Genomic DNA, 19,667 nt, shown 5'->3' on the forward strand with positions numbered 1-19,667 from the left:
CCTTCAGGTAATCCCACAACCAAAAATCACATGGAGTAATATCAGAGGAGCAAGGTGGCCATTCAACTGGAAAGAAGCGACTAATCACTCTTTCTTCTATGAAATGATGCTGTAGAAGCCACTGTACTGGTCATACAATGTGGTGAAGTGCTCCATCTTGCATAAAAATGGTTTCGTCCAGACATTGTCGTTGTAGAATGATGAAACTGTTCAACATATTGCAATATCTTCATGCAGTAATGGAACAAGATACTTATCCTGTCAGAGTGATGTACTCAAAAAAAGAATAGCCCTATTATAAAATTTGCCGTGAAGCCACACCTAATGGTAATTTTTGGTGAATGTAATGGGAGTTCCTGGAGCATATGGGGTGATTTAGAAGCATAAATTTGGCTGTTTACAGTCCCATTAAGATAAAAATGTGCCTCATCTCCTCACAGAATTTTCCAAGGCTAAGAATCATCGACTTCCAATCTGATCAGAAACATCAAAGCAAATGTCAGTCGCTTATCATAATCATCCTGTAGGAGCTGCTGTATGCAGCTAATCTTGTATGAATCAAATGTAATAATTTTGCACAAGACTTTCCATACTGTTGAATAAGGCATATCTAATTGTCATGCTACTCCACAGGTGCTGCTACTATCAGCAACATTTTCATGTGATACATCAACAATTGCACTGACAACTTCTTCAATTACCTGTGGCCACTGGTTTTCCATCCTCTGTTAAGTCCAATGATCCTGTTTTTTCAAGCTCTGAATTACTGATCTGTGTTAGCTGACAGAGGACCTTTACACAAATTCTCATAGGTTTTAAACTCACAAAGAATGGCTGATGCATTGCACTCATTAAGGTAAAATAATTTTACAAGTAACACATGATAAGTTAAAGTGAACTGCATATTGAACACAACTATCAATAGGAATGCACTTTTGAAGTTTTTCCTTTACTTTATAGCTCTTATGATGTCAGCAAAACAGGTGTTCAACTTTGTTTTATGTAAATTTTGGGCTTCTTGGGCTACAACAGTGCCATATTTCCCCCTCTCAGCAACTTTTCAACCGAAATTTATTTATTCATTTTTTTTGCAGGTTCTTTCTTTCCATATCTTGATTAGTGTCCCTACCAAATTCGGTAACATTTCAGTTGTTAGATTGAGCTACATAAGGCTACAAATAAGAGAAGTTTCATTATGACTACCATGTAATGTTTTTCATCTATACCAAGCTGATTATACAAAAATTTCAATATTTCCACACTCATTATTTATTTTGTAGTGCTTTTGTTTTAGATGTATAGATAAAAATAATCAAGACCACTGCTATAAATCATATTCTCAATCTCAGTAGCACAACTGGAAGAATGACAGGACATTGCATCCTTCAACTAGAAAAGACCTGGGTTTGATACTCAACATAACAAGAAGAATCTTTATATGGGCTTTTTCCGTTAAAGGTTAGCTAGCCAATCTCATATGTAGTAGCAGTGATTTTTCTCCAAGAAACTCTGTTCTTTCATTCTGCATACAGACACATTGACCAGAGAACTAATGCAATTTACAGAAAAAAATTATTACATGAATGGTAGATGGCATTATGTGCAGTAGAGTGCACTCTCATGACGAGTCCTTGGAGGTGTCCCTAACAATCCCTCAGTTAATTGATCAAAATGGGAAATCAATTTGCTGGTCACATAATTGAAGGTATAATTAACAGAAGGTACAGTTAACAAATGCTGTCATAGAAATCAGTTGATTTCTATGACATGAACTCATTGGTTATTTGAAGGTTTGGATAATTGGAGATCATTGTATTATACACAAGTCAGAGAAAAATTAACATAAATGAGTTTCAAAAAGACTTTATGGTCTGGTTGAATCCTCAAACTTTGTATGTTTTACATTATAGAGTGGCTACAGAGCAATGTTACCCATATAAAAGCGGTATTACTGGAGAGGAAGGAAAATGTCCTTTTAGAATACCATATGGAAGGGGCAAAATTGTACAATGTCCAACTGGCAAAGAGGATATGCTATATCACTCTACACCACCCTACAGAGTAGGACCAAAGGTAATGATATAACAGCAAATTATAATTATTTTAAAAGTTTATTAAAAAGTTTGTCATTGTTTCACTCATATTAAACAAATTTTCAATCTCCTGATAATTATTATTCATGTTAGGCATTTTGTGGAATGAAAACCCCAGAATGACACACACACAACAACCCCCCCCCCCCCAACTCAGAGATCTCTACTCTCTTTATCTATGCAGGTTACTTCTCTTGGAGATCCAAACAAAATATATAAATGGCATGTACTGCAAGGCTCTTCCTTATCAGCTCTCTGCTCTCTTGGCCAATTTCTGGTTTTGAAAAAAACATACATACTATTGACAAAGCCCTTATTTAAGCTTTTATCTGGTTATATATTATTCATAATAATAATATTCATAAGCATATGCATAATCTACACACACAACAGAAGCAGATATATTCCCAAACTTTGCCATCCCTGCTCTTCCTAGGAATATGGTATCATAAAAGCTTTAACTAATAAGCCAACCCCTGGTTGGCTGCATGATTAACATATCCACTCTCTAACCAGGAGGCTGTGAGTTAGAATCTCATGGGCATGGATGTTTGTAATTGTCTTTAAGTGTGTGTGCATGTGTAGGGGGAGGGATGAATTCCATTGCTGAGAGGGAGATTACTGCTCTGTTTATTAAAAGCCTGAAGTGGATTGAAAAAGTTCTATATTTGGTCTCTAGAACTGGGTTTCCAAATTATGTAATGAACAAATAAAAAAGTATTAAAATTAAAAAAATCCTTAACCCACCTACAGTACTAACAGGTAATAACAAAAGCAATAAGTAAATAATGCCAGACTTTCTTATCTAATGGCAAAATTTTCTCCAGAATTAACAAAATACTTAATCCTTCTTACAATCCTCAACTCTCTTGATATGTTATCATCATCATCAAATTCCTGATATGTACAGGATATGATAGTACTACATGAAAAACTTACATCATTACTAACTTCCTATCTACAATTTTCTTGCAAATCGATCTGTTACCTGTCAAGACTCCAACATTATCAGATCTTATATTATTTCTACCATCTAGTGCACTTTTTACTGTAGAAATCCACCTATATCTTGGTCTTCATCTGGGTCTTTTTCCAGCCAACCTGGCAGAGAATAATTATTTCGCTAATCTTTCCTTTCTCATTCTGTTTAAGTGACCATACCACCTGAGATTAGCTCTGCTAACACATTCCTGGATGCTAACAATGTTAAGTTCTTTCCTAATATCCTCATTTTTAATATGATATTTCCACTGATGTGCCATTTGTTCATGCCTCTAATCTTTCTCAGGACTCTCATGTCTGTGGTTTCTAGTCTTTGGTCAAGTGTTTTATTTCTAACCCAGCTCTCAGATCCATAAGTTAAAATTGGTTTGAACACTGTCTTGTATACAGCTAATTTGGTGTTTTGACTAATTTCTCTCTTAATCCATATAAACTTATTCAGTTGACTTCCTACCATACCAGCTTTATTGACTCTGTTATCTATTTCCACATTTAATTTACCATTTTCAGTAAAAATTGTGCCTAAGTAACTGAAATGTTTTACTTGTTTTATAGGTTTTCCATTCATAATGCAGTCGATATTTTCAATGCTTCTGCCTATTTTCATTGCCTTTGTCTTGTTATTGCCGACCTTCATTCCAAATCTATTACAACAGTTATTCAATTTAATCAGGGAATCTTGCAGACTTGTACTGCATTTATTTAGTAGTATAAAATCATCTGCATAAAGTAAAGAGTGAGATTAACATCTCCAATTTTGATATGAGGTTTAATACCAGTTTCCTTCATAATGTGATCCATATCGATAATAAATAATAGAGGAGATAATGTACATCCTTGTCTGACACCAGATTTAACATTAAACTATCATCCTCTACTTCCTTCAATTCTAACTGCTGACTTACAACTCAAATAAAGACTAAATATTGCTTGATATAATACCACACTGACACCATACAACTGTAGCATTTTGAATAGCTTCTCTCGGCATCATGTCATAAGCCTTTTCCAGATCTTTGTTATATTCCCATGATTTCTCAACAATTTGTCGTAAAGTATAAATCTGAACCTGACAGCCTCTATTTGGCCTGAATCCAGCTTGTTCTTCACCAAGCTTTTCTTCCACAATCCTTCTCAACCGTTTCTCAAGTATACTTGCATAAATCTTACCAGGAACACTCAGTAGAGAAATATCTCTGTGATTCTCACAATCAGTTTTTTTTTTTTTATATATGGGTACTATGAGAGCTCTACTCCAATCATCTGGAATTCATCCCTCTGTTCAGGCCTTCAGAACTATGCAGTGCAGCACTGTAAGACTTTTATATCTCCATACTTGAGCATTTCTGGTCAAATATTTTCTACTCCAGCTACCGTTCCACATTTCAGGCTTTTGATGGCTTTTTCTACTTCAAGTATGGATATGCATTCCTGGTCAGTGTTTATTACCACTTTGCTGCCACTGATTGTTTAATTTAGCAATTTTTCAAAGTAATTATTCCATACTTCAAGGATATCTTTTTCTCCAGTTTTCATGTCACCTTTATCATCTCTAATTCCTTTTACAGCATTCTTTCCTCCATTTCTGAGGTTTTTGAACAGCCTCCAGAATATTTTGCCACCTTCTTGATATTTATTTTCTATGTTCTTACTAAAGTCTTCCCATGACTTTTTCTTTAGCTAGTTTTACACAGTACTTAAACTTTCTTACATTCTTATATTCTCTAAGAGAACAAGCTGACTTATCTGCCAGAAACTTTTGACATTTTCTGCTTTTCCTTCACTGCCTCTTTCCTGTGCCCACCATGGAGATCTGATTTTTCTATCCTTGCAGACAACATCACCACATGCCTCTCTGGCTGAATCAATCAATGTTTTCTTCAGGATTTGCCACTAAATCTCCAAGGTTTGGTTCCTGTTCTCAAACTCTTATTTTTTTTGCATAATGTTTGTGTATTTTAGTCTACAGTTCACATCTGAGAGCTGCTCAACTTTTATTCACTTTAAAACTTTTCTTATATGTTCTTCTTTTCAATATGAAATTCAATTTTATTCTGCTCAAGACTATATGGCTCTTTATATGTAGATTATATAAATGCTCTCACCATTACATATATCCAGGATATGTCAGGAAAAAAAAAGAAGCCAAAACTGGCTGCCCTTAATGACGCTCCTAAAAATCAACTCTTTATTTTTCTCTCAGTTCCTAGTGTATATGAAATTCCTTGCTCCTGCAAGTTAGTCCATTATAGGCAGACTGGAATATTGGCCAATCCATTTGGAAGAACACAAAAAATGCATCCATTGTCACAATTATGGACATCAGGTTTAGTAGACCATACCTTGGACACTATTCCCTGAGTCAGATGAGGAAAGAAGAAAAAAAAAAACTGCTATATTTCATTGCAGCAAATCAAAATATGAGAGGCTTTTTTTTTTTTTTTTCAGAATTGGCAGCTGCCCTTAAAACCCAAATTAATTTATAATTTAAATATGTCTGTAAAAAAAACTCCCCATGACACAAGAAACGAATTGTTAATCATCACATGTTATAACCGAGACTTCCTAGATAGGAGCATATATTCAGGGTGTGCTGGGTATGCACCACACTCCTGGGAAATTCACGAAGAAATAATTTTTGAGCACTTATTTATTATTTATATCAGTTAGTCAGGAACTGTTACAAATATCAAGACATTCGCAGTATGAGTGTAAATCAGATCAGGCATATTGTTGTCAAAGCATGCATTGACTGGTCACGTACAAAGGGAGAGAGAGAGAGAGTGTGTCCCTGAACTCTAGACATCTATAAAGATCTAATTTTCTTTGTGTCACTTTCACATATGCTACAATTTATACTGAGTGGCCACTTTATTAAGAATACCTTCTCATATTCCTGAAGATGTTAAGTCATGTGGCTGCAACTTACTATATAAATCAGGCAGACAGGCATCCAACAGTTCTGGTTTTCATGTTTGATGCTTCAGAATCGGTAAAAGGCATGACTTAAGTAACTGAGTGTAGTATGATTATTGGTGCCAGTATCTCACTATCATTACTGGTGTTGCAGTGTTTAGAGTGTACCAGGAGTGGTGTAATAACCAAAAAATTACAGGCTAATGGCATTTTCTGTGGGTGGAAATAGCTCAGTGATGCATGAGGTCAGAGAAGGATGGCAAGGATTGTGAAACATGACAGGGGCAGCCACAACCAGTGAAGTCACAGTTCAGTATAACAGTGGTGGTCAGAACATCATCTCAGAATGCATAGTTGATCACAAGCTGTAACGGATTTGGTACAGGAGCAGCAGACAACCATCCTAGGGCTCAATGCCATCAGCTGAGAACAGGATGTGACATCATTGAGCACATGTTCAACACTGGACAGCTGATGACTGGAAAAATGTTGACTGGTCTGACAAGTATCAGTTTGTACTGTATCATGTTACTTGGCAAAACTAGAATATGGTGCAACAACATGGGGCCATGGACTCTTCCTGCCAAGTAGCAACAGCTCAGGTTGGTGCAGGGAGTGTAATGATGTGGGGAATATATTCTTGGCACATGTTACGTCCCCTTATACCAGTTGAACACTGCCTGAATGCCACAGCCTATCTCATGTTCACCCACTTTCAAATGGGTGCTTCCCGCACAACGTGTCTGAAAGAGAGAGAGAAAGGGAAAAACATAATTTTAGAAATATTAAACTATTGTTTAATTTATTCCTTGTGCTGTTTTCATTAAATGTCTAACATCAGTTCTAAGCCAAACGATTCACAGGCATTTGAGTTCAGTAATTTGATGCACAGCCTGTGTAGAAGGATTGGTTGTAAGCTTTTGGATGTGTAGAGTGAGACTGAGAGAAGAATAGAGAAACAGATTGCACTCGAACATATTTGGTATCAAGAATCTGCAGAAATTATTTATTGGTATGAGACCTAATATGAAGAATCAGGAAAACAAGATCATGATGGATGGAATAGTGAGAATTTATGTGTAAATGCGACTAAGATATGAAACTGTGTTAATGATATGAATGTGCATAATCATGGAAGTAATTAGAAAGGATGACTGCATAAGTGAAGCATTACATATGAATCTGACAGTTGTGCAACTGGATCATGAAGACTACAGAGGTGAGTATATAAAAAAAAAGCTTAGAGATAACTATCAAGAACAAAGGGATAGATGTCGGAAGTTTTTCCACTTGGTTATATTATAAGTTAAAGATACCAAGAAATTATATATTGGTTTAATCCTTTATCCAAATGTGAGCAAACAAGCTTGTGCCTGAACTATTTTCAGAACTGGGACAACTCGTATAAAGAAGCTAATGACTTCACATCACTTGCCTTAATATCCCATAATGCAAAGCACATCTCCTTGCAGACATGTATGATGCTATGCATTATACATGTCCACAATATACATTATATATAATTTATATATAATGTATAATATACATTATACATGTCTGCAAGGAGATGTGTTTTGCATTATGGGATACTAAGACAAGTAATGTGAAGTCATTAGCTTCTTTATATGAGTTGCCCCAGTCCTGAAAATAGTTCAGGCACAAACTTGTTTGCTTATACTTGGATAATTAAACCAAGTGTATAATTTAATTTATACAAAGGATAGAGTTTGTTATTTTGGTGAGAGCTGGAACAAAGGTTGTATGGAACAATTCCATACCCTTAGAGGCAGATAATTTAACTGACATTGAGTATAATGGGTACAGTATTTCCAGAAAAGATAGACAAGATATGTGGAAGAGGGGAAAGAGAAGTGCTGCTAATGATATCTGATGATTTTGAATCCGATTAGGGTAGAAAACTATGATATTGCACCTTAAGTCCAGTCACCACTTGCTACTTCTGGTGATTTATTCCATTCATCCACTACTGCACATGTCAAAAATTTATTTTCCTATTCTCCATGCCTTAATATGATTTCCAAGGATAACAACAGCTGCTTGTCCTCACTCTCCAACTGCCTTTTTTAATATTTTCTAAAATTTATTTCTGTCCTTATGGATTATGGAAATTATATTAAAATAAATCAAATATGGAACTTTTTCAGGTGTCTTCAGGCTTCAATAAGCAAAATTCACCTATTAATATATTTTGGCTAGCTTCTCTAATCATATAACATATTTTCCTCCTAGATAACAAGCTATGCAAATTACATTCTTTAATCTGACCTTACATATAGTTCACAATCCTGATATTGTTTTCCTTCTCATTGTTTACTTTTTTTTTTTTTTTTTTTTTTGAGTTTCCTTATTATTTCTTCTCTTCAATATCCAGGCATCTAAAATATATCTAGAATTCCAGATCAAACCGTGTTCTGACCAAGCATTATTTATACAATGAAGAAATAACTACTTTTTCTAATTTTCAATGTCCTGCTATTGCAGTAATGTTTAAATTTCTACTTTGCCACTACATCCATTAAACTGGAGGAGGTAAAGAATGTTGATAATAGTAAATGATAGTTCATTTATCACCACAAACATTCTTTACCTCCTCCACTTCCTGTAGTACAGTCCTCCAGCATAATATGAAACATTACGTTTCTGAATTCTGTAGTGCAAGCCCATTACTTTGCATATAGCTATGTTAAACTAGTATTTCACTCATCTGTTCATCTATTTACATTACCAGCTAGTTCAAAATCTTCCAGTGAGTGGCTACATTGATCACTTTTGATAATCCTTCTTTACTTTATGTTGTCTATTAAGAACCAAATATTTACCTCAAAATTATACAAAATATTAACACATAGGCTGGAATGTAGCAGCAACTCAAGGATAGGTCTCAGTAATTGCTGGTCTTCTCCTCCTATTCCTTGAAACACACGCATCACTGATATCTATCAGTGATGTGTGTTTCCAGTCCACTAAATTAGGAATGGGAACCTGTAGCATTTTTTGATCCTCAGTGACTATTTTGTATAACTCTTTAAAACGCAGACAAATTTGAAAACAAGTGAATATTTGGCTTTGGGTTGATTATGGTAATAGTTGTGATGCAGCTGATATTTTTCTGAATGATAAAAAGTAATGAGAAAAAACATGGAAAACTATTGGAAAATCAGAGTAGCAATAGATTTTAAGATTTTATCATTACTATTAATTGGGCACCTCATCCTAAAACTCATCATGGGAGCCCACTATAACTTGCAAAATATCTATTTCATCTTCACTTTACTGTCACTGCATTTACTACTTTCTCTGCCAACATATTCCGGTTATTAACATGAGAAAAAATCTGTTCCCTGTGCCCTTGCTGGCTGCCTGCATTCTACTCAATTTCCAGGGACAAATCTCTCGTTCTTTCCCCTCCTATCATGTATCAAGAGTCTCTTCCCAATCCCCCAATCTATTCTACATAAACATCTAACATTTATATTTCTAACATATCCCTTCTCTGTTTGACATACTCTGAAATGTCCATACTCTTAATCTGTTCTAATATTCAACATGACATACATCTTAGTCTATCTCTGCACTTCCATATTTTGCTCAGTAATGAAATCTGTGCACAGTAGTCTAGATGCGGCAAGATCACAGACTTATAAAGATGAATAACGTATCAGTACTCATCCATGTCCTACCTAGCAGTTATCCTCTAAATTATCTTTAGCAGTTCAAAGGTAACCATGCCAAGGACAGAGCCTGTGGCATGGTTACCTTTGAACAAACCCATACTGTGTCCCCATAAAGTTTCATCTCACTATTCTGTCCTTAATAAACAACTACATCAAAGTAAATAACCGATTCTATTGTACATTCTATTAAAACAGACTGATATCCCATCCAATCCCACTGCTGTTTACATCCAGGTTTTGCCAAATATTTAAGATCTTCAGCTCATCCACATCCCTTCTCTCTCTCTCTCTTCCTTTAGTATCAGATATTACATCAGTTCCACCTGAATGATATACACTGACAAATTGGTTATCAGTAACTCAACCACTCATTTTAATCCAAGTTAAGAAAAATATAAAAATATACACATATCTGCTAATATCTCATGTCAAGACTATAACTGTCCTCCCAGACTGGAAGTAGGAAGGCCATTCGTTCACATTTCCATCTTCTGATATTTATCAGAAGAGGATGAAATTGAGGATGAAAATTATCTTGAATCAGATTCTAACTGCATTTTGAACACTAAAAAACAGAAAATGAGTGTAGCATGTTTTTACTCAAAGTCAGGCTAATAAATGAAGTAAAGGTAGAAATTACTACTACACATACCAGCCACTGAATTAACCTTTATGCAGCTTATAACCAAAATACTTGGTTATGTGTTCTAGGCAACTGTTTAAAGAATGACAGCTTGGCTGTTCTCAATCGTTAATAGTGTTGATCACAATAGGAAAAACAAGGAATCTTTCGAAGTTTAATAAAAACCTTATTATGGGTGTCTGTCTGTCTGGAGTCACGATTTTGAAAACAGCAGAGTTGACTAAGCAATTTTAAACCTGGTTTTACTCCATTTCCCAAGTGAACAAACAGACAAAATGTCAGGTTTGCGCCTGCAATTGATGCAAGACTAGCTGATCCCACAGGTAGTGCAAGACCGAGGCAACTCGTGGTAAAGGTGGAGCAAGCTCTGATCACTAATCTTAATATTTACCCTTAATGCCAAAACACATCTCCAAGAAGGGGATGTATGATGTTTTGTATTAAAGGCAAGGAGCCACTACCCAGACCGGTTTCGACCTTTATTGAGGTCTCATCAGTGGGAGCCAGGCTAGAAATACCAAGATTTAGTAATGCAGAGCTTATAAGTATTTTACCAAAACAAGTTACCATAAGGTGTTTTAACCTTATTAAATAAAAATCTCAGGAGGAGATATAAATGTAGAAAGTATTTTTAACTTGGGTATAATTATGTTAAAGATACCAAGCAATTTTAAACCTGGTTTTACTCCATTTCCCAAGTGAGCAAACAGACAGCCCACTTGGGTAATGGAGTAAAACCAGGTTTAAAATTGCTTGGTATCTTTAACATAATTATACCCAAGTTAAAAATACTTTCTGCAGAGCTGACTAGTTTCACAAAGGGTGAGATATCCCAGGCATTTAATCAGTGGAAAAATAACCCACATTGCTTGTCTAAGAGGTATAACTGTGATCCTAAGACATGCTGTCAGGAGATTACCATCATCTGAGAAGGCCTATACAGGCAAATAGAACTTCCTGTGTGCAGCAATTGACCAAAGCATTTAAAGAAGGCTGTTCCCAACCCATATCTAACTGAACTAGGCACAGGGAACTGAAGAGGATCAGTATTGGCAGTCACATGCCTATGCATAAAATAAAAGTTTGTAATTCAGTGGCTAGTATGTGTATATCAGTTCACTGAGCACATATGCATGGTGTACAGAACTTTTGAAATGATCCAAATATTAATGCACGTTCCCAAATAGTGCCTGAGACATCTTGCTATACAGTACTTATCGGAATCAAGTTACAACGTGACATCTTATTCAAGCAAAATAACTATATAAATTAACAAATTTTCCTTCCAGAGAATAGATCTTTGATCAAGATTTTTATGGAGTTTATAAAACTCTATCACCATTTTTTATTGATTTACTCAATATACAGGATATATTCACTTATTTACACTGATCACAGATGCTAACCCCCCCCCCCTCCACACATACACAGCTAGTGAGTTCCACCTTAAGCTTGTAATTGTCTTATCAGCTAAACCATCGCAAAGGGAGTCAGATCTTTAAAGGTAACCTACTACCTCATATTAGAACCTCACCTTAAACTTTGCATAATTACAGAACATGTCAAGTAATACTCTGTAATACTTAACATGCTCAAGTATACAAAATACTCAAGTACTATTAAATTTTAATGGCCAACATCAAAAATGTGAATTTCTGTGAGTATTATGCACTTCTGTGCTATACATTGATGCTTGATGAAAACTTAACCATTGAAATCGAATTAACTCTAACCAACCTAAAGATACATGCTGGCTTGACTGTCACCCATTCAAACAAGGGTCACGCCCACTATTAGAGAACCAAGATAGTGAAGGGGAAAATTATGCCACTGGAACAAAACATCACCTAATAGACAGGAAAAACATAATAAGCATAGGAACATGGAATGTAAGAACTCTTCACCAGGAAGGAGCATTGGAAATACTACTGCATGAATTAGACCAGCGCTTCCCAAACTGTGGGCCGCGGCCCCCTTGGGGGGCTGTAGGTTTTGTTGAGGGGGGCTGTGAAATAATGAAAACAAATTTAAAATGTTTTAATACTAAGTAGTTATTTTTTTATTTTAAAAGAAACGTATTTAACTTTTATTATTTATTATTTCTTTTTTGTTATTTTTTATATTTTAATGGAAAAATTCACACATTGGTGTTGGTTCACAAACTTTGCTTCCTGGGTATGTCGGTGCTTAATGAATATTAGTAAATATTGCTTATTCATATGTTTCATTTCAAAGCAGTGGTTAATTGTATTTACTTCGAATGCTCTCCGGGGAAGCTCCAAATCTTCCTGTCCCTTTCATCACGCGTTCGTAACATATCAAAACTCGTTTTATATTATCACTGTCATCCCAGCTAGTTTTCTGTTACCAATAAAAGTTTCCCATATACTTTACACATGAAAAAAAGTTCATGTGGGGAGATAGTAACTTGCTTGCAGTGGTAAACAACACGCCCTCCCTAACAGCCACTATACTGCAGAAGCAATAAAAACAAGTACTTTTATTATGCCAGTGAATAAGGTATGAGCAGTCTGTGTAATATATTTCTCAACAAAAAGTGCAATTAGAGGCAACAGGGATAAAAACACAGTAATTAATGAATCACATATCCCCTGATACAGAAACTATGCTATATAGACTGAAACAAAACCATATGTTGCATGGGCAAACACAGTATCTAACTAAAAACTATTGTTATTAATTAGCGTGTGTGAGTTCGATTTCCCAAGGCAGCAATAAAATTCAACCGAACGTGTTAAAATTCGTAAAAGTTTTAAAACTAAGTAATATATATATATAATGAATGTTATGGCAGTTTCACATATGGAATTCAGTTGAAGAGAGTTAGCATTTCAACTCAATTGTCAGCTATGCTTTTATCTTTCGGTTGCGTGATCTTTTGTTAATTCTGCACCAATCATATGCACTTCTTAATAACCTGTCATTGCTGTCTGTTTCGCGTTAGGCTTAATTATCGTAAAGGGAGAAAAGTCACAAAAGAGAAAAATGTTCCTGGTCCAGGGATTCCCTTATTCAGGTAATATTCACTAATTTCATGTTGTTAGTCTGTGGTGCCAGTATCGGTAAGTGGTGCTATTATTTGATCTATTCTACGTTAAAAAATTTAACCCTGAGATGGATAAGTGGCTGATAAAAAAAAAAATTTAAAAAAAATCCCGCGAACAATCAGAAGAAGCAGAAACAGACTAAAAAAAAAAAAAAAAAAAGGACAGTATTTCATATTTTACCAGAGCAGCCCTCATCGTCTTCAGAAGCAAACTGTAAGAGGCAAAAAATGTAATATGTGCATTTGATTTTTGCAATATTCGCTGTGTATGTTTTGTATTGAATATAAATACAATAAATATAATAATAATATATGTCTCTATTACGATTTTTTTTGGGGGGGGGGTGAAATATTTTAATTTTTTGCAAAGGGGGCCCTGACATCCAGAAGTTTGGGAAGCACTGAATTAGACAACTACCGATGGGAAGTGATTGGACTCTGCGAAACCAGATGGACTGGAAAAGGAAAATTCCACCATGGACAGTACAAAATCTTAACTTCAGGTAGGGAGGACAACAAACACCAAGGAGTAGCACCTATATTAAAACCAAAGGCTCAAAACTCTCTATTGCCCTACAATCCTATCTCACCTAAGATAATTAAAGCAAGATTTAAAACATCAATCGGATCACTAACTATTATTCTAGTATACTCACCAACTTCGACATCATCAGAAGACATTAAGGAGTTCTATATAGATTTGCAAAAAGCAGTATAGTAGACATCAAGTCAAGATCTCCTAATTATAATGGTGGACTTAAACGCAAAAGTAGGCAAAGACTGGGTACCTGGCCAAGAGTAATCGGAAAGTTTGGGTATGGAGAAAGCAATGAACATGCGAAAGACTGCTAAACTTCTGCTCAAATAATAGACTAACAATAACCAACACTCTCTTTAAACATCCAAAACCCCAAAGAAAATGGACATGAATATCACCAGACAGACAAACCAAGAATATGATAGACTATATTATTGTAAACCAAAGATGGAAATCAAGTATCCTAAACTGCAGATCCTTCTCTGCAGATTGTGGATCAGACCATAAGCTAGTATTAGCAAACCTAAGAATAAAGTTAAAATCTGGAAGCACTTTTAGAGTCAAAAGGAGACTGAATGTAAAAAAACTACAAGACAACAACAATATTCTAAGAAAATATCAACTAGAACTAGATAAAAACCTGAAGGAACTACCAAAACAGAATATAAACATCGAAGAACATTGGTGCAAATTAAAGGAAATAATAATAAATTCTGCAGAAAAAACAAAAGGTTACACAGAAAGAGAAAGTAAATAGGATTGGATCTCGAATGAAGTAAAAAGGTTAAACGATCAAAGGAAAAGCATGAAACTAAAACAGAACTATAACAGAAATGAATATAATAGATTAACCAGAGAAATTAGAAAACTAGTTAAAAGAGACAAGAATAACTGGTTAGAAGAAAAATGCAAAATGGCAGAAAAGCTATCAAAAAAAAAAAACCTTCATGGATTATATAAACAAATAAACCAAATTAGTATGACACGGACAACAAAAATTATAATGATCAAAAACAAAGCGGGACAACTAACTGAAAGTAAAACAAAAAGAATGGCCAGATGGGAAGAATACTTCAAAGATTTATATAATAAAAGAAGCTCCCAGGATATTACAATTCCAGCCAATGACATGGAAGAGGAAACAAATATCTTTACCAAAGAAATAATAGCACACAGCATTGAAAAACTCAAAACTAGGAAAGCACCTGGAATTGATCAAATACCTGCAGAATGCTTAAAAGCAGGAAAGGAACAACTTTTGGAACCATTAAAAACATTATTTGAAAGGATCTACAAAAACGAAGCAGTGCCTACTGATTGGACCAAATCAGTCATAACTCCTATATACAAAAAATAGAATGCAATAATTACAGAAGCATTAGCCTCCTCAGTATTCCAAGTAAGGTTTTTACGAAAGTACTCCAAAAACAAATTAAGCCATATATAGAACTGGCACTAGGAGAAGAACAAGCTGGTTTAAGGTGATCAACTATTCACCTTAAGACAGTTAATAGAAAAGACACTAGAGTACAACCAAAGTTGCTACATAAATTTCATAGACTTTCGTCAGGCATTTGATTCAATCCGTACAAGAGAACTATGGAAAACTATGGAAGAATTTGGAATTCCCAACAAAACCATAAGATTCTAGTAGCAAGGCTTATACTGCAAATTGTCCTACTTTGGCCAAACAGGCAGAACAACAAATATCAGGATTTCAGAACACAAAGACTACATCCGGTTTCACCAGTACAGCCGCTCTGGGCTGGCAGACCATGCCTTAGATACCCACCATAAAATTCGTTGGAAGAAAACAAAAATAATTCATCGCAGCAAGTTTAAATACGAAAGATTATTCAAAGAATCTTCATCAGCTCTAAAAAACGTTCCTAACCTCAACAAATTTGGGTGCATGAAACTACCCCAAATTTGGGAGACTTACATTATGAGAACTTCAGCCCAACTGCCAAGACTACCAAATTAGCCCGCAAGAGGGCACCATTATGACTTTAGGAACAATATTAGTTTCTTGCTTTCTTCCTTATTTGCTTTGTGTTAGTGCTTGCGTGCACATACCATATCTTTATGTTCCTGAAGATGGCAATGTGACTTTGCCGAAATATAGAAGTTATTCATTAAAGTTACCTTTAATTAATATACTTTATATGCGTTGTTAACCCCTTAAACTAATTACCAAAACCATAAGAATAATAAAGAATCTATATTAGAAATCTGAAAGTGCAGTACAAATGGAGGACACCTTAAACAATTGGTTCCACACAGAGAGCGGAGTAAGACAAGGAAGCAATCTGTCACCAGACCTGTTCAATTTTACACTGGAAGAAGCAACCAATAAGGCCTTAAACAATGAAGACTCCGGAATCAAAATATATGGGAAAAATGTGACAAATTTAAAATTTGCAGATGACATTGCATTACTTACAAGCACAGAAGAAAATCTACAGCGAATTTCTGATAAAATAAAGGAGGAGTGTATAAAATCTGGATTAAACATAAATATAGACAAAACAAAAATTATGCAAATAGGAAAAAGAAGCACCAATCTGAAAATTGAAATTGATAGTAAGAATCTATAGCAGGTAACTTCACCTACCTTGGAGAGTTATTGAGTACAATGGTGAAATTATAAAAGATATAAATAGACGAATCAGTCGGGCATCCCAAACTTTTGGATGACTTAATAAAATATGGAAGTCAAGAGACATCAAACAAGTAACAAAAGGAAGAATCTATGAAACAATGGTTCTCCCAATACTCCTCTATGGAAGTGAATGCTGGAATCTCAAAAAGGCTGAAGAGAAAAAATTATTAGTTACTGAAATGGGTTGGCTAAGAAGATTACTTGGAGTATCTCTGCTGGATTGACTAAGAAACGAAGACATAAGGAAATGACTAAAACAAGAAATAACAATAATAGACAAAATCTAAGAAAGAAGACTGTGATGGTTTGGCCATGTGACCAGAATGGGAATAGAAAGATTGCCATCTAAAGCCCTGAATGCAACGATGGAAGGTAAAAGATCCAAAGGATGGTCCAGAATTAGATGGATAGACAAAATAAAAGAGGACTTGAAAACCAAATCACAACAAGCGACACCAAACTGGACAGAATTGTTTGGACTCTCCTGGGACAGACAGAAGTGGAAAGAGTTCATTCCGGCCTCATCATCATCCACATAGATGATGGAAGAAGAAGAAGTGCTATACATACTAGAGTTGCAGCAGTGAGTAGTCATTTCATGCAGCAGTGATAAGCAAGCAACTGTTACATCTTCAACTTTAGAACATAAAATAATAAAAATTACTTTCTTCTTTCTCCCAATTAGAGATCTCACATAAAAAAAAATCCAATAACCTAAGCAAGATAAAAACAAACAAACAAGTAATTAGTAACTAATAAATCCTTTTCATTGTTTTATTTTAGTATATTAATACAGAAATTCACTTCATTATTTTGCAATTTTACCTTAAAATCTTAGTTGTTGATAACTGAGCAAAATTTAAGATGAGGTTTCCACATGACACTGCTAAAAATTCCCTTGTTAGTACTAGAATTCACTATTTTCTGTCTGCATAGCACAGAGATATTTTATTTAATTAATATTTAATACAAATATTTTGGGTTTTTTTCTTTACAGGAAGAAGAAATTATGCATGAAATATTTATTAATGGTCCTGTTCAAGGTAATGATATCAAAACATTTCTAAATAAATGAGTTCTAATATAGTCCATTATGATTCATAGATCCTCTATGAAAATAGAGATCTTTGATGAAATTAATGAAGAAAATTCAGAGGAAAGTCACTAAGAAAGAAAGTGATAGATCTATGGATTATTCTTTATAAAGTTAGATTGAAGAATATAATTAGTGTTATGTAACTATTCACTGTTAATGACTAAGAGAAGTAAATTCAAATGAATTACAAAATGAATTACAGTACATGTAAGAAATAGTGATACCCTTTAGGAGGTTAAAGCATATGTAAATATATGATGTATCTATTTATGATGTATTTATTTATTTACTACCATGTATTTATTTGTTTAATAAAATATACTCATGCTGAATACACTGGTTCCTTTCACGGTGATCACCATTCATTTTAGAAATTATGGACTTTACAACCATGTTATAAAATACTATTTTAATTTCCCGATGTTTCGACCTTCATATTAAGGTCATCATCTGGAGTATATACAAATATACTCCAGATGATGTAAATATATTTGTATGTACTCCAGATGATGACCTTAATATGAAGGGTGAAATGTCGGGAAAAAATTGTTTTTTTATAACACAGTTGTAAAGTCCATAATTTCTAAAATGAATACACTGGTTCTTGTTCAATCACTGAAGTTAAGCAGCACTGAGTTTGGTTAGTACTTGGGAGGGTTCCCATCTGTAAACTTGCTGTTAGAGTTTTTCTTCCCTAAACACCCCTTGGGGGTACATATCAGGAAACTGATGATGATATTCTTAAGATGAACTTATCAAAATGATTAAAAAACGTGAAAGGAAAATTGACAAATTTTGCAAAACATGCTTCAGGCAGTTTCTGTGCTGTTTTATGGTTTTATGAACATTTTTGTTATGAAAAGCACAGACTTACTTTTGGCTTTCTGTATGCTACTTTTTTTTTTCATACCAATCATTATATTTTGTAAATATAAGAAAATAAAATAATTTTGAAGATTTAATTATTAATTTTAAAAAATAATTAATTATGCTTAATTATGAGATAAATAAGCCTTCATTCATGATTTCTTAAATATCTAAATAACTGCTGTCATAGATTTGTAATAGATAAAGCCAGCAACAGAAAAAAAAAATACTATGAAAATAGGCAAGAGCACTGAAAATATCCCGAAAAGAACTCAAAAAACAAGTAAAGCATTTCAGCTATTCAGGTATACAATTCAGTTCAATTCAATTTCATATTCAATATAATTCAAAATAATTCAATTTTTAGTGAGGACAGCAAATTTAATATGAAAAGACAACAGAATAAGCACAGCTGGCATAGTGGAGAGTCAAATGAATAAATTTTTTGTATGGGCTAAGAGAGAAATAAGTCAAAATATTAAATTAGCTGTATAGTGTTAAACCCATTTAACTTATTGATCTGAGAGATGGATTAGAAATAAATTGATTCAAAGACCACAGATAGAGTTCCCAGAAAAATTAAGGAGGTGAGCAGATAGCATTGGAATCATATTAAAAATGAAGATATGACAAAGAAACTTGCATTGTAACATTCAGGAATATATGAATGATATTGTCAGGTGATATGGTCACTTCGATATAATGAGAGAGGAGGTTAGCAAAACAAAGAGTCACATAAAGACCAAGATCTAGGTAAATTTCATACAGTTTAAAAGCGAAGTTTCATATCTCTAATTCTGATAGCAGGTTTAATGTCACTTTCTTTCATAATGTGACCATTACTGATGAATAAGCTTGGTATAGAGTGCATCATTGTTTCACATAATTTTACATCAATCACCACTTTTCTGTATTCCTTCAATTCTATCTGCCAACTTACAACTTAAATATAAACTATATGTTGCTCTGTATAATGTTCCATTTATCCCATATAACTGTATCATTTTGAAAAGTCTTTTCTCTTATACCTTGTTTTATACTTTTTTCAGCTCTACAAAACTTAAAATACAGATCCTTCTTATGATTTC

The 19,667-nt window shown here is 34.3% G+C and overlaps 1 protein-coding gene across 2 annotated transcripts in view; it reads left to right on the forward strand.

Moving 5' to 3' along the window:
* LOC150101072 (putative peptidase C1-like protein F26E4.3) overlaps positions 1-19,667 on the forward strand; it is a 119,616-nt gene that overhangs the window by 92,686 nt on the left and 7,263 nt on the right. For both annotated transcript variants that reach the window (XM_090401250.1, XM_090401251.1), the window contains exons 7-8: positions 1,911-2,073; positions 17,614-17,659. In XM_090401250.1, coding sequence (XP_090257376.1) covers positions 1,911-2,073; positions 17,614-17,659 — 209 coding nt within the window. The remainder of the gene's footprint in view (positions 1-1,910; positions 2,074-17,613; positions 17,660-19,667) is intronic.

Source organism: Typopeltis vanoorti, chromosome 12 (assembly GCF_054136105.1).
Source record: "Typopeltis vanoorti isolate ZY-2024b chromosome 12, IOZ_Tvanoo_1.0, whole genome shotgun sequence".
Classification (NCBI taxonomy): domain Eukaryota; kingdom Metazoa; phylum Arthropoda; class Arachnida; order Uropygi; family Thelyphonidae; genus Typopeltis; species Typopeltis vanoorti.